Source organism: Chrysemys picta, chromosome 10 (genome assembly GCF_011386835.1).
Source record: "Chrysemys picta bellii isolate R12L10 chromosome 10, ASM1138683v2, whole genome shotgun sequence".
Taxonomy (NCBI): Eukaryota; Metazoa; Chordata; order Testudines; family Emydidae; genus Chrysemys; species Chrysemys picta.
The window spans coordinates 62,794,950-62,806,959 of NC_088800.1; the positions used below are offsets into that span (position 1 = coordinate 62,794,950).

Genomic DNA, 12,010 nt, shown 5'->3' on the forward strand with positions numbered 1-12,010 from the left:
CTTATCTCTGTGTAAATTACCTTTAAAATGTCTCACCCTTTACTGTGTTTTCTTTGCAAAGTGTAACTGTCACATCTATGAGTGGCAGTGTAGGATAATTAAATAACTTGTCAGAACATTAATCATGCCTTACAAACTAGTCTGTACCGAGAGAGAGGGGTTTGTATATTTAATAACAAGTTGAAGAATCAACTGAGAGATGGTAGCAAAGCAGAATGTTGCCTATATTGTACATTCTGGTCTAAGAGCAGATCCTAGAGTGTTTGTTGCAGCACAAACATACTATCATTTCCCTGTATAACTAATTGTTCACACTGCATTGCACACTAAAAGTAACTTGCATACTGAAGGTTTTAAACTATTTTAGATTTTGTATGAAGCTTAAATGGAAAATGAAAGTTGGAAAACCCAGGATACAAGTTACTATGTGGTACTGTGAGCTGAAGATTTCAAGCACTGAGAAACAGGTTAGCTATTGAATTTTGTCTCATGCATACAAATAAGCCTCTATGTAAACAAAAAACAGCTTGCAGACGAACCAGCGAACAGGATATGACTAAAGCTGACCAAAGTATTCAGAATGTGCCACAATGCCCCACAAGTGGGGTTAGTTCAGCCTTAGTGTAATTTCATTGGTCAAAAGGCAATGCAAATTTTATTGAAGTCAGTGGAAAGATTGTCATAGGCACCTGCATTGCGAACACTGCAGCCCCATATTTTTTTAATCTTCAGTTACAGTGGTGCACGTCTTGTATCAGAGTATTGAATGTTCCAGTATTACCTATGTTTTCATTGCCTTATATATGTAAACACAACCTCTTCATAACAAAAAATCAATCTGCAGCTTAGTAAGAGGAAATACTGATTATTGCTGAAGTGACCTAGAATTGGGTTGAACTTGTCATCTTCTATGGCAGGGATAGTCAATAAGCGGACCACGGGCCAAATGCAGACTGCCTGTCGCTTTTGAATGGACAGTATTATTAGTGGTGGTGGTTTTGTAGACAAAAAAATAATTAAGTATCCCTGTTCTATGGTATTGCTGTTTTCCCTCTCTTGTACCAAGTTGTTGACTGGCCCGAGGCAAAGCTCACTTTCTCTCGTCTCGTGTGTATTCTAGCAACACTGCAGTCACATTGAAATTACCTTTTAAAAAAAGGAACAGCTATGCCTGTTAGTCTCACTAGCAATGTAAAAGACACAGAACTAAACTCCGGTCTCTTCTCCCCCCACCCCCGCTTTTTTTTTTTTTTTTTTTTTGTACAGTTGTTGCCAATCCATTTTCTAGAATATGGTTAAAAAGAACTTTAGGAAGCTCCAACCCTTCCTGTGTTTCTCAGCCCACCATTCAAGAGAATCATCTGATACAGCCTTGGATGACGTTTCAACATACAATTTCCTGAGTCTGTCTCAGGATAAATTGGTTCTAGTGAGAGCTGTATTGGTCTGAATTTTCTTCTTTAGTATATAAAGACTAAGCTGCGAGCTTTTTGCTATTGTCAGGTGACGTTAGCGTTCAAGATGTTTTATCCCTATGGGCGCACCCCTATAAGAGTCACCCATGCACGCGCAACCGAAGAATGTAAAGCAGTTTCTGCAACACTAAACAAGGGGAGGCATGGCCCCACCCCCAAGCTATGCTTGCTCACTTGAGCAGCAGAGCTGAGGGGCAGGCAGTGGCACACTCATAGGGACAAAACATCTCAAGGAGGCAAGACTGTTTAGAGGAGTGTAGCAGCAGTTAAATGGCATAATGCTTGGCAAATGTGAATGGAAGACCAAGTTGCAGTCCTACAGGTTTCTGCTATTGGGACATCTTTTAGTAGAACTATAGCTGTGGACTGAGTGCTAGTTGAATATGCTGGTCCTTTTGGGGGGGGGCAAGCCTGCCTTCCAGCAGATTCATAACAGGTTAAAAGGCAACCCAAAACTCACTTTGATGGTCTTTGAGTTGAAATAGGTTGTCCCTTCATCCTCTCTGCAAATGATCTAGGAGAGACCCAGAAGTCTTAGTACTGACAAGGTAGCAGCTGAGAGCCCTTCTATCATCTAGTGTACGTAGGCTGGTTTCCTATCTGGTGGCATGAGGCTTTGGGATAGTTCACTGGTAGGCAGCTTGTGTGATTAATATGGTTTCCAAAGAGACCTTAAGCAGGAAGCAAGGATGGGGACACAGTGAAATCCTCTCTCTACAGAAGGTAGTAAATGGCAGGTATACCCTAAGAGCACTCACGTTGCCCATTCATCTAGCCAAGTGATGGCTATAAGGAATGAACTCTTGAGGGAGAGGTGGTGGAAAGAATGGAAAGCCATCAGTTCAAAGGTGATGGGAGAGTTCCTCAGGGCACTGAGACCCACATTAAAGTCTCACCTGGGCTGGATTCTATACAGGGAGAAAATAAGTTGTGTAAACCTCTCAGCAACTTGGCTGTAGGAGTGTGGGCAACAACCAACAAGCCCTAAATGGGAAGTTGTGATAGCGGCCAAATGTACTCTGACTGAGCGCATTGTCTTTAAATCCAACAGGCAGTCTAGGGGTGCCAGATGGCCAGAAAGGGTTAAGCATCCTGCAGTCTTTACATTGTCAACCTCTAACACACTGGTTCCCTAACTTGTTCCGCCGCTTGTGCAGGGAAAGCCCCCGGCGGGCTGGGCCGGTTTGTGTACCTGCTGCGTCTGCAGGTTCGGCCGATCGCGGCACCCAGTGACCGCGGTTCGCTGTTGCTGTCTATGCTGTATTCTGCTAATTCAGAGATCTTAACATTTACATGAACTGTAAATATAGTGATATCAGCATAGTGATTTCTCATTGAAGCATATAAGGCAATTGCCTTATGTTAATCTGTGTAGCTAATTACTGGTGATGCTTCGGTCCTGATCCTTTTTATCTCAGATCTGCTTGGTGCTTTATGCAGGGGAAGCTCAAGTTGTAAGACTGAGAGCTCTAGTCCCAGCTGGATCATCCTGGATATGAATAATGGACTGAATCTATGGACTGATTCTAAGAACTCTTTCTAACGCCAAAGTTCACTATCTCTACTATGAAACTGATCTCAGAACTGTACTCATGTCTGTGTATATTGATCTTTTAACCAATACTCACTCCCTTTTCTTTTTTAATAAATGTTAGTTTAGTTAATAAGGATTGGCCTTTTGGGTAAGATCTGAAATATTCATTAACTTGGGAGGTGATGTGTCCGATCCTTTGGGATTGGTAGAACTTTCATATTTGACTTGGCTGTCTGGGTGGAAGCCCACAGCTGGGTTGCTTTAAGAGAACTGTGTTTTGGCTTCTGTGCAACCAGTAAGGCACTGTAGAAGCTTTTTTGTGCAGGCTTGGTAAATCTAAGTATTGGAATATCAGCTTTGGGGATTGTCTGCCCCATTCTTTGCAGTTTTCCCTAATTGAGCAACCTCAGTGTGGCACCCCTGTCACACTAGGATCGTGGGAGAGCACTCTTCTTAAGCATCAGAAGTTCCCAAGAGAACACCAGGAATGGAAGCATTTTACTTTTGAAGGTATTTGCGAGTACTAGGTTTTCTGCTAGGTTGTTTGGACCTTATCCAATCAGGTTAGCTCCATGCTCGAGAACCATCTAGGAACCATGCTCTGATCTCAGAGCAGAGAAGGTGATGGTATCGAAGCCTGAGTCGACGGGCCAGGTGCATCTTGGTGCCAAGAGGTGTCAGTCTGTACCGAGGAAGAAGGCTCCCTGTGCTGTCTATTAGAAGAGTTCTGCACACTGCTTCTTTGGTCAGTACCAGAATCAGATAGAGCCTCAGCTGCACCCTTTGAGAGACACAAGGTCTCCTTAGAGTAGGATTTAAGCGGCTGAACTACCCCTCCTCCACGTTTCCCTGATGGGGGAATGAGGCTTCTTCAGTGTCCTAGTCTCTAAAAGTGCTGCTTAAGCTGCAACAGTCACTGGCACGGCCTGGGATGTTGAGGCCAATGTACAAGGTGGGAGAAGCGGAACCTATTGGTGCTAGTGAGCATTCCATTAGAAGGCGTTTCAGACAGCTCTGTTTTTCCGAGACCTGCCTTAATGAAAAAAGGCAGGGAAGGGATAACTCCTGTTCAAAACACAACTGGGCTGAAACAAAATAACTAAACAAAGGGAAAAAACCAAGACTCAATTGCTGTGTTAAGAAAGGCGGGAAGCTAAGAACAGCAGGCAGGCAGGTAAGAGCATGCGTGTGCGCGCATCCTACAGTGGGGCAGCCATAGGGACGTATACTTGAAGATTCTGATTTTTACAACAGTTCAAACCCACTGTCTAGTTGAACAGACTTCCTAGAAAACATTTCAGCCAAACTGTGGTCAGATTACTATGTAAGCAGACGATCCTTCCCCTATTTGATAGCCTCCAGCTGCTGTTGCTCACAGATTACTAGGAGTATTTTTATTTTATTTTCTGTTTTGACCTGTCATGAGATGGGCTAGAATTTCTCTGTGCCAAGTTCTGCTCAGTGTGGGGGAGGCTTGTCAGGGAGCCAGTTCTGCCTCTCAAAGTTCTCAGGCACTGAAAGGGGCTTGCAAAGCAGCTTTAAATTCTACATAAGAATGGCCATACTGCGTCAGACCAATGGTCCATCTAGCCCCGTACCCTGCCTTCCAACAGTGGCCAATGCCAGGTGCAGGCCATCATCAACTGATCCATCCCCTGCCATGATGAAGAGCTTTAAGGGCTCCCATGCCAGTAGTGTGTTGGTACCTTTCCTCCACAATACAGCTCTGTACTGTGCGGACATGAGGGCAGGGTATGATGGTAACTCTGAAACCGAACCTTATGGCACATCATTAGCTATTGAATTTGCTGATTGTCTGAGAACCCTTGAGGTGGAAAACAAGTCAACAAAAAGCAGACTCAAGAAATAAGGATGCTGCAGTAATGCATCACACAGAGTGAACAGGTGCTGGATTCCATCTAAGTGCTGTTCCTCATGTAAAGGGCTGCAGATCCCTTTACAATGGAGACCCTTAAAGAAAAACTGCAGAGAAATTCACTCAACCTCCATGTTCTGATAAAATAAATTACAAACCAGGGCCAGGTTTACACTACCCCCCTAATTCGAACTAAGGTACGCAACTTCAGCTACGTGAATAACGTAGCTGAAGTCGAAGTACCTTAGTTCGAACTTACCTTGGTCCACACTCGGCAGGCAGGCTCCCCTGTCGACTCCGCGGTACTCCTCTCGCCGAGCTGGAGTACCGCAGTCGACGGCGAGCACTTCCGGGTTCGACTTATCGCGTCCAGACTAGACGCGATAAGTCGAACCCAGAAGTTCGATCGCTCGCCGCCGAACTACCGGGTAAGTGTAGCCAAGGCCCAGGAAAGAAAAGTACCTGAAAACACCAGACCTCTGTGGCCTATTTTTCTTTTGGCCCCTATGAGGGGGTGTGTGTGTGTGTGCGTGTGTGTGTGCGTGCGTGTGCGCGGGGGGGGGGGGGAGAAGGCCTGAGGAATCTGTGCTGTTGGAGGCAGGAAGAGAGAGCCTGGGGAGATGGGCACTTTCCACTAGACCTGCAGGGATTCCCTAGTGATACCGAGCGTCAGCATGAAGTGACTTCTTGCAGTGAACATATATCAAAACGTAGCTAGCACCATGTTTATAATCACCAATGTGGCTGTTCTACAAACACAAGCTAATTACGCTGTGTTTTTGTGTGCTGGGTCTTAAACGTGTTACACCTGACCTAGATATAGGCTGCAGACAGCAAAAGTCTCATTGGTCATGATTGCATTGCTCATAAATAAACAAGCTTTGTGATTATCAAGTAAACACCTGAAAAAAAAATACAGATTTTACTTAAAACCTAAAGTCGTCTAATAAAATACACCAGAGGTTCTGAGCAGCTAGGAAACTGTAAAGTTACTCATTTTCCAACACCCATAATTTGATATTGCACAGAAGTGATTTTTGCAAACAACTTCACCACTCTCTCACACTCACCCCGCCCTCTACTTTTAATTAGTATTAGTCTTAACTACAGAATAGGTCGTGAGTGAGTACGCGAAAGATAATTTATCAACCAGTTATGAAATAAACTTTTATTGTGAAGGAAGCAGTGTATGCTAATCTACAATCTACAGCATATTAAACCCACAACAAATACAGGTTTAAAACTAGCTTACAAACTATTTAGTACAATATAGATGAATTAAAAGTAAAACAAAACATCACAGTAATTATTAACCTTCACATTTCTTTTCTTTTAATCACTGTAGGTTGAAATTGCTTGAGACATTTCACCTTTCTCTGTGAAATAGCATCTTCATGCATTCCACAACAGCAAAAGTACTCATTGTTACTATAGTGAACAGGCAAATTCCACGTAACTAAGAGAAGAGTTTGATTCCAACCATTTTAATTTCTGCTACCTTGGGGGGGGGGGGGGAAATGGGGGGGGGGGGGACAATGCTTCATTTGGAAAACTTGGTGGACAAGCAGTATCAGAGCTAGTGCAGAGATTAACAGTTACAATAGTTTGTCTGCATGAACACCTGCAGCAACAGAAGCGGAGAAGAGATTCGTGGTGGTGGTGGTAGCACTATATACCACCGAGCAAGCTTTGCAGGAAAACATGACTGCAGAATCCACTACAAGGCTTTATAACGCAAGCTACTAAATAATTCACACAGCATTTTATATACAGTGATCTGAACATGGCAGAGTTCGCTTTTTCACAAGTGATGTGAATGTGTAAATGCTAACGAACCATGGTAGACACTAACTACTCTATCAAACATGGATATATGAAAAAAATCAAGGCAGTTAAAAGATTTCATTAAATTCAGGCACCATCAGAGGCTGTGAACCACTCCCACCTCTGTTGTTTTTCTACTGCTTAGTGTGAAGCAACCTACTTTTGTAACTACTGGCCTGTAAATCTGTTGCTAATCACCCATCAAGGCACACAAAGTAAATTCACAAACAACCCACATTTAATAAAGCTAACAATTCCACACTCCTGCAGCTAGCTAATTTGCAACTGTTCCACCTGACAGTTAACCAGAAGGTGCTGTCAAAACTGATAACTGTCAGATAAAGACTTTGTACAGTGTGCTTGTTATTTAGCTTGTGAAGAAAAGAAATTGCAGCAACGAATGTCTCTCTCTCGTTCTCTCAAGTACATTTACTCAGAGACTTTTTAGCAGTATTCTGCTGACATTCTGCTGCCTGAGCATTCATCACATTTACTGAAATTTAGCCCACGGGAACAATGTTACAGGTGGATATTGGGTCTCTAAGCTATGTCCCTCGGTGCTGCGGATCTGTTTTCATGAGAGTGCCTAACACCTTTGGGCAGCCACTATCATCAGGTCACAGATCACAAAAGCAGACAAGTCCGGCATGGAAATTTCCTTAAGCTATTTTTTTCCTTAGAGTTTGTATGTTGTTTTTAAGTATCGTGCCTATTGTAAAAATGGTAATTTGGCCAACGCCTACCTTAACCGTTTTCCCACTCAATATGCAAAATATTCATTTGTCAGTCTCACGTGAAAGTCAGTTGTTGAGTGTCTTCGCTGATACAGCTCCATGCAGGATAACTTAGGAACTAATAACATGTCCTGACCAGGTCTCATGTTTTGTTCCAGGTGCTAGGTGGGTAATGACCACATCTACAGCCTGCAGCTTCTCATTCTTAGGTGGAATAGAGCACATCTTGTAGGTGACTTCATCGCCAGCCACTAGAACATATTCTCCTTCAATACTGTTAAGGGAAAAACAAAAAGGGGGGGGGGAAACAGCTCCAGGTAAATGTATTCTGGCACTTGCAGAATAATTAATTGTACCGCCTCTGCTATTGCTCTGTAACAGCTGCTTCATCAACTCTATAACCTGCACTTTTCTTTCACATTAAACTCCTATCTATGGCTCCCCAGGGCCTACCAGGCCTCTGACCTTTATCCTCTCTTTCTGGGAGTATACCCCATTAGTGCTCTGCCCTAGGCCTTCACTTTTTGTAAGGGAGAGCCCCACACTGCACAACTCCGTTTCTTGCTGTGGTTTCTCCAGCGGGTCCAAAGGACTTTATGCCCCTGTTGGAGACTTACCCCTTTTTGGGAACCATACAACCGGCAGAAGTTTTGCAGCAACATAGGGTGGCCTTCTCAAAACAAGCCAGCATTTATTAGTCCACTGACCACAGTACGGGAAGGTTAGAATGGAAGAGCAAAGCTTACACAGATGTCTATGTTAGCAGTAGACCCTGCCTCTAGCCCAGGGCATCCATGACTCAATTTGCGGTACTGCACTGGGCAGCCAAGTTCTTATTACAGTGAGCTGACACCTCAGTGTCTTGGTTTCAAGTTGCAGTTGTGCTGGTTCCCCATGTTCAGCTGCCTGTCATTAAAAGTTAATGACTGGTCCCTGTCCTCCACAGTATCTCCAAGGGCCAAGCCACTCAGATGCTGAGGGTTCTTGAGCATTGCTTCCCACCAATCCAGAGATTCCTACAGTCTATGTCACTCCTTCCCCAGTACCCTGTCCCAGGAAAGAAATTAACCCCTTCACACCTAGTGAGGTGGGAAACTGTCACATCTATTCTTCCAGAAATACAGATATGTCCCACCTTCTCCGCACCTCAGCTCTCAACCCATCTTTTTGCAGAGGAGCCAGTCAGCATCACACCCTGAGGGGCAAGGTCTAATGCTGAACCAGATGAATCAATGCCTCAAGTCATAATTGTATGATTATTCCATGACAACACTGCAGGCTACAATTAAAGGTTGCCTAACCCTTAAATGTGCAGTTCTTACCTTAACTTGTTTGGATTTCTTTTAAGCATCATCTCCACTCCTAGATTTTGGGAGAATTACAACAGCCCTGTGATGATGTTAACCCTTAAGTTACTGAGATGTACTTTCAACCTTAATTCCCTCTTAACATTTTTGGCGGGAGAACGGAATGGACACCGAAATTAATATACAAGGGAGTGTCAAATGCCTTAGAGTTCCTCTAACCCCCTAACCCTAACCCTAAACATTCCAAACGTGGGCCTCATGGAACAGTCAAATGCTGAGCCATTTTCAACTTCCACTGACAACACTCGCTCCCTTTATCTGTTATTCATCAGTAGCGTTAAGGTGGGTACACAGGCCCTCAGAGCAAGTACACCCAAGCTGCATAGTCAACTCATTAATTGGTAGCTGTTTACTGTATGCAATCCAAGCAGAACCCGCCTGAAAATAACGCATCTCCTCCTCCTATATCCCAATATCAGGGTCAGCCATACAGAACATTAAAGGTTACTAACTCTCCACATTTTCACTGACTGCTACTAACTTTTGCAAGGACCCTCCTCCCTGTCCCCCAGCAGCCTGCCACTAATAGAGCAAACATAGCAAGAAGCTGGGCTTAGAGCTCAGAACAAGCTTTTCACCCTTGAAGGCTGTGGGAGCCCAAGTGATTAATAATACTTGTGTAGCCAACTCTCAGCCACACATTCTCCTATCACTAGGTTAAAAAAATAGCTGCAGAAAAGCTCCTTTTCCCACGGGAATACAACTCCAGACAGACCAGCATGGAGCAAAACAGTCAACACAGGGCCTCTGCAGAAGCAATCCCTGCGTAAAATCAGCCTTTTACAGCAATGAGGAATGGCAACATAAGGCAGAAAAAGCTTTCCCAGGGGAAATCTAAGTAAAGTCTTCCATTATGATTTAATACCAGCTCCACCAAATTCAATGCACCTTCCCCACATAGCCTGATCCAACTGATCTTTACCTCCCATGGCTCTAGGCTGCCCTCCCAACCCAAGCTGAATCCAACTCAGTGGTGGATTAATGCATGGGCCTATGCCCAGGGGCCCTGGCCAATTTGGGGGCCCCCGGAGGAGCACCGGAACCTGGGTAGAGGTGGGGGAGGGGCACCAGTTCCAGCACTAGTGGCCCCGCCCCTGCTCCTCTTCCCCTGGCTCTGCCCCCTGCCCAGGACAGAAGCCGGATCTGAGCCATGGTAAGAGCTGCCCAGGGAGCCCGGTTCGCTGTGGGGAGCCCCGGACCTTCCACCTGCCCTGCGCAGGGGGCCCAAGAGCAGCCCCCTGGCCCGTGTCTCTGCCCTCCCCGCAGCGCGCCACCCAGGGCAGGTGGAGGGGCCACGGTTTACCACAGTGGCCTGGGCTCCCTGGGCAGCTCTAGGGCTGGCCTTAGGGGTGAGCCACCCAAGCAACCTCCCAGGGTGCCGGGGGAGGGAAGGGAGGAGAGGAGGAGCATGGGGCAGGGACCCCGGGGGAGGGGAGAGTTCTTTGTGTCCAGGGCCCCAGTAAAGCTTAATCCACCTCTGATCACACTAACCCTATGATTATTTGAGACTTGGCCTTACCCATCTCCTGGCTCCAGGAGCTTGCTGTAGAGAATGGGTACAAGCAGCTTCTTGAAAGCAAAGACTATTGAGACTACCCTCAGTGGAACCACTGGAAGTGCTCAAAAGAAATGGCTACCATCCCTCCAGCATCCAGTCTGCCTTGTAGCCTTTAGATCCCAAACAGTTCCAATGTGACCCAATAAGACACTCTTGCTATGTACCTGGCAGTACAAGCCGCTCCCAGGGGCTTAGATACCAATGTGAGACGTCCTGACTGTCAATGCAGCATCACAGTGCTACCGGGCACCAGAAAGCCAAAGTCCCAGTGTCAAAAGGTTAATCTGAGCATCACTGAAGAACAATAGGTGCTGTGGGAAAATTCAGAGAATGAGCTAATGAGCACTGACAGATGAGCTGATGCAGCTTTTGTGGCTGCTCTTCAGCTAGGGGTATTATCTACATTGTAATTTAACTCCTGCAGTTGGCCCCTGTGGGGCTCGGGCTCTGGGGCTATACAACTACATTGTAGACATTCAGCCTCGGGCTGGCGCCCAGGCTCTAGGACCCTCCCCACTTGCAGGTCCCAGAACTAGCCCAAGCCTGAACATCTACACTCCTGGTGACCGTACTCCAAAATGGAGATGCCCGTGAGCACGCCCAATCAGTAAGAACCATCGTCCAGTTTCAGTTTAAGCGACACTACTGTTAGTAAGAGAGGCAGGAAATGTTTGAGCATTATGTTGACTGCATCAACGTTGTGTTTTTCCAAACTTATACAAACCGACATGCCAGGAGACTGAAGTTTATGAGAAAAATCTCACTCCACCCTAGAAAGGCTCTAAGTGCTTCCTCCCTCTAATGCTTCTCTGCCTCACATCTTCCCTTTCCTGTTGACATAAAGTTACTTGATCAAAAACAGGACAGTCCTTTTGAACCAGCAAGAATGACCCAGGGCTGCAGACAGACTTCATTTCTCACACACTGAGGCGCTTGGCTTCCTACTGAATGGAGATTCTTTCCCCTGCATCTTCTCTCTGCGTGTCTCGCTGGATATGGCAATGTTAACTCTGTGTCCATAGTACACAAACAGGCTGCAAAACACTGGACAGAGAATTGCTCCTGCCTTGTGATATGGTTAAATGATGTTTTGATGTTAAAGAGCAAGCAATGTTCGAGCTGGATTAGTCTCTCCATTGGTGACAAAAAGAAAACTATATAGCTATGGGAAAGATGACAAATCAGCAGTAGAGAGGGAACGGAAAAACGCATTGAGTGATGGCGTCTAAGATGAAGGGATAATTCAGAGGTTGTTTTGAAACCTTTCTTTGAGTTACAGGAGGGGGCAATAAACTTAGTTTTGGAAATCAAGTGAACTTGAAGAGATCAGATAAACTAAGCAAGAAGAATCGAAGTGTTTCAGTATGTGATAGCTATTTTCTTTTTGACTATACTTGCATTAAATGCAATTCAGATTATAGATGTAATCTAGTAGAGGATCTGCTAGGAGGATAAAACAAAGATGTCTTGTTCTTATGGACTGATGAATATTTGAAAATAAGGCTGAGTTTGTCCAAAGCTACTTAAGGGATTTGGACACGAACTTTCTTTAATTTTAAATGTAAATTGAATTCTGCATCTAAATCCTTTAGGGTACTTTGAAAATCTCAGCCAAAAATATTAAAATAGAAAATGCGGTCCT

The 12,010-nt window shown here is 44.9% G+C and overlaps 1 protein-coding gene across 1 annotated transcript in view; it reads right to left on the reverse strand.

Moving 5' to 3' along the window:
• Positions 1–6,038: 6,038 nt before the first annotated feature.
• CARHSP1 (calcium regulated heat stable protein 1) overlaps positions 6,039–12,010 on the reverse strand; it is a 53,534-nt gene continuing 47,562 nt past the window's right edge. The window contains exon 4 of the mRNA XM_005295244.5: positions 6,039–7,717. Within this exon, the coding sequence (XP_005295301.3) occupies positions 7,555–7,717 (163 nt within the window). The 3' untranslated portion in view covers positions 6,039–7,554. The remainder of the gene's footprint in view (positions 7,718–12,010) is intronic.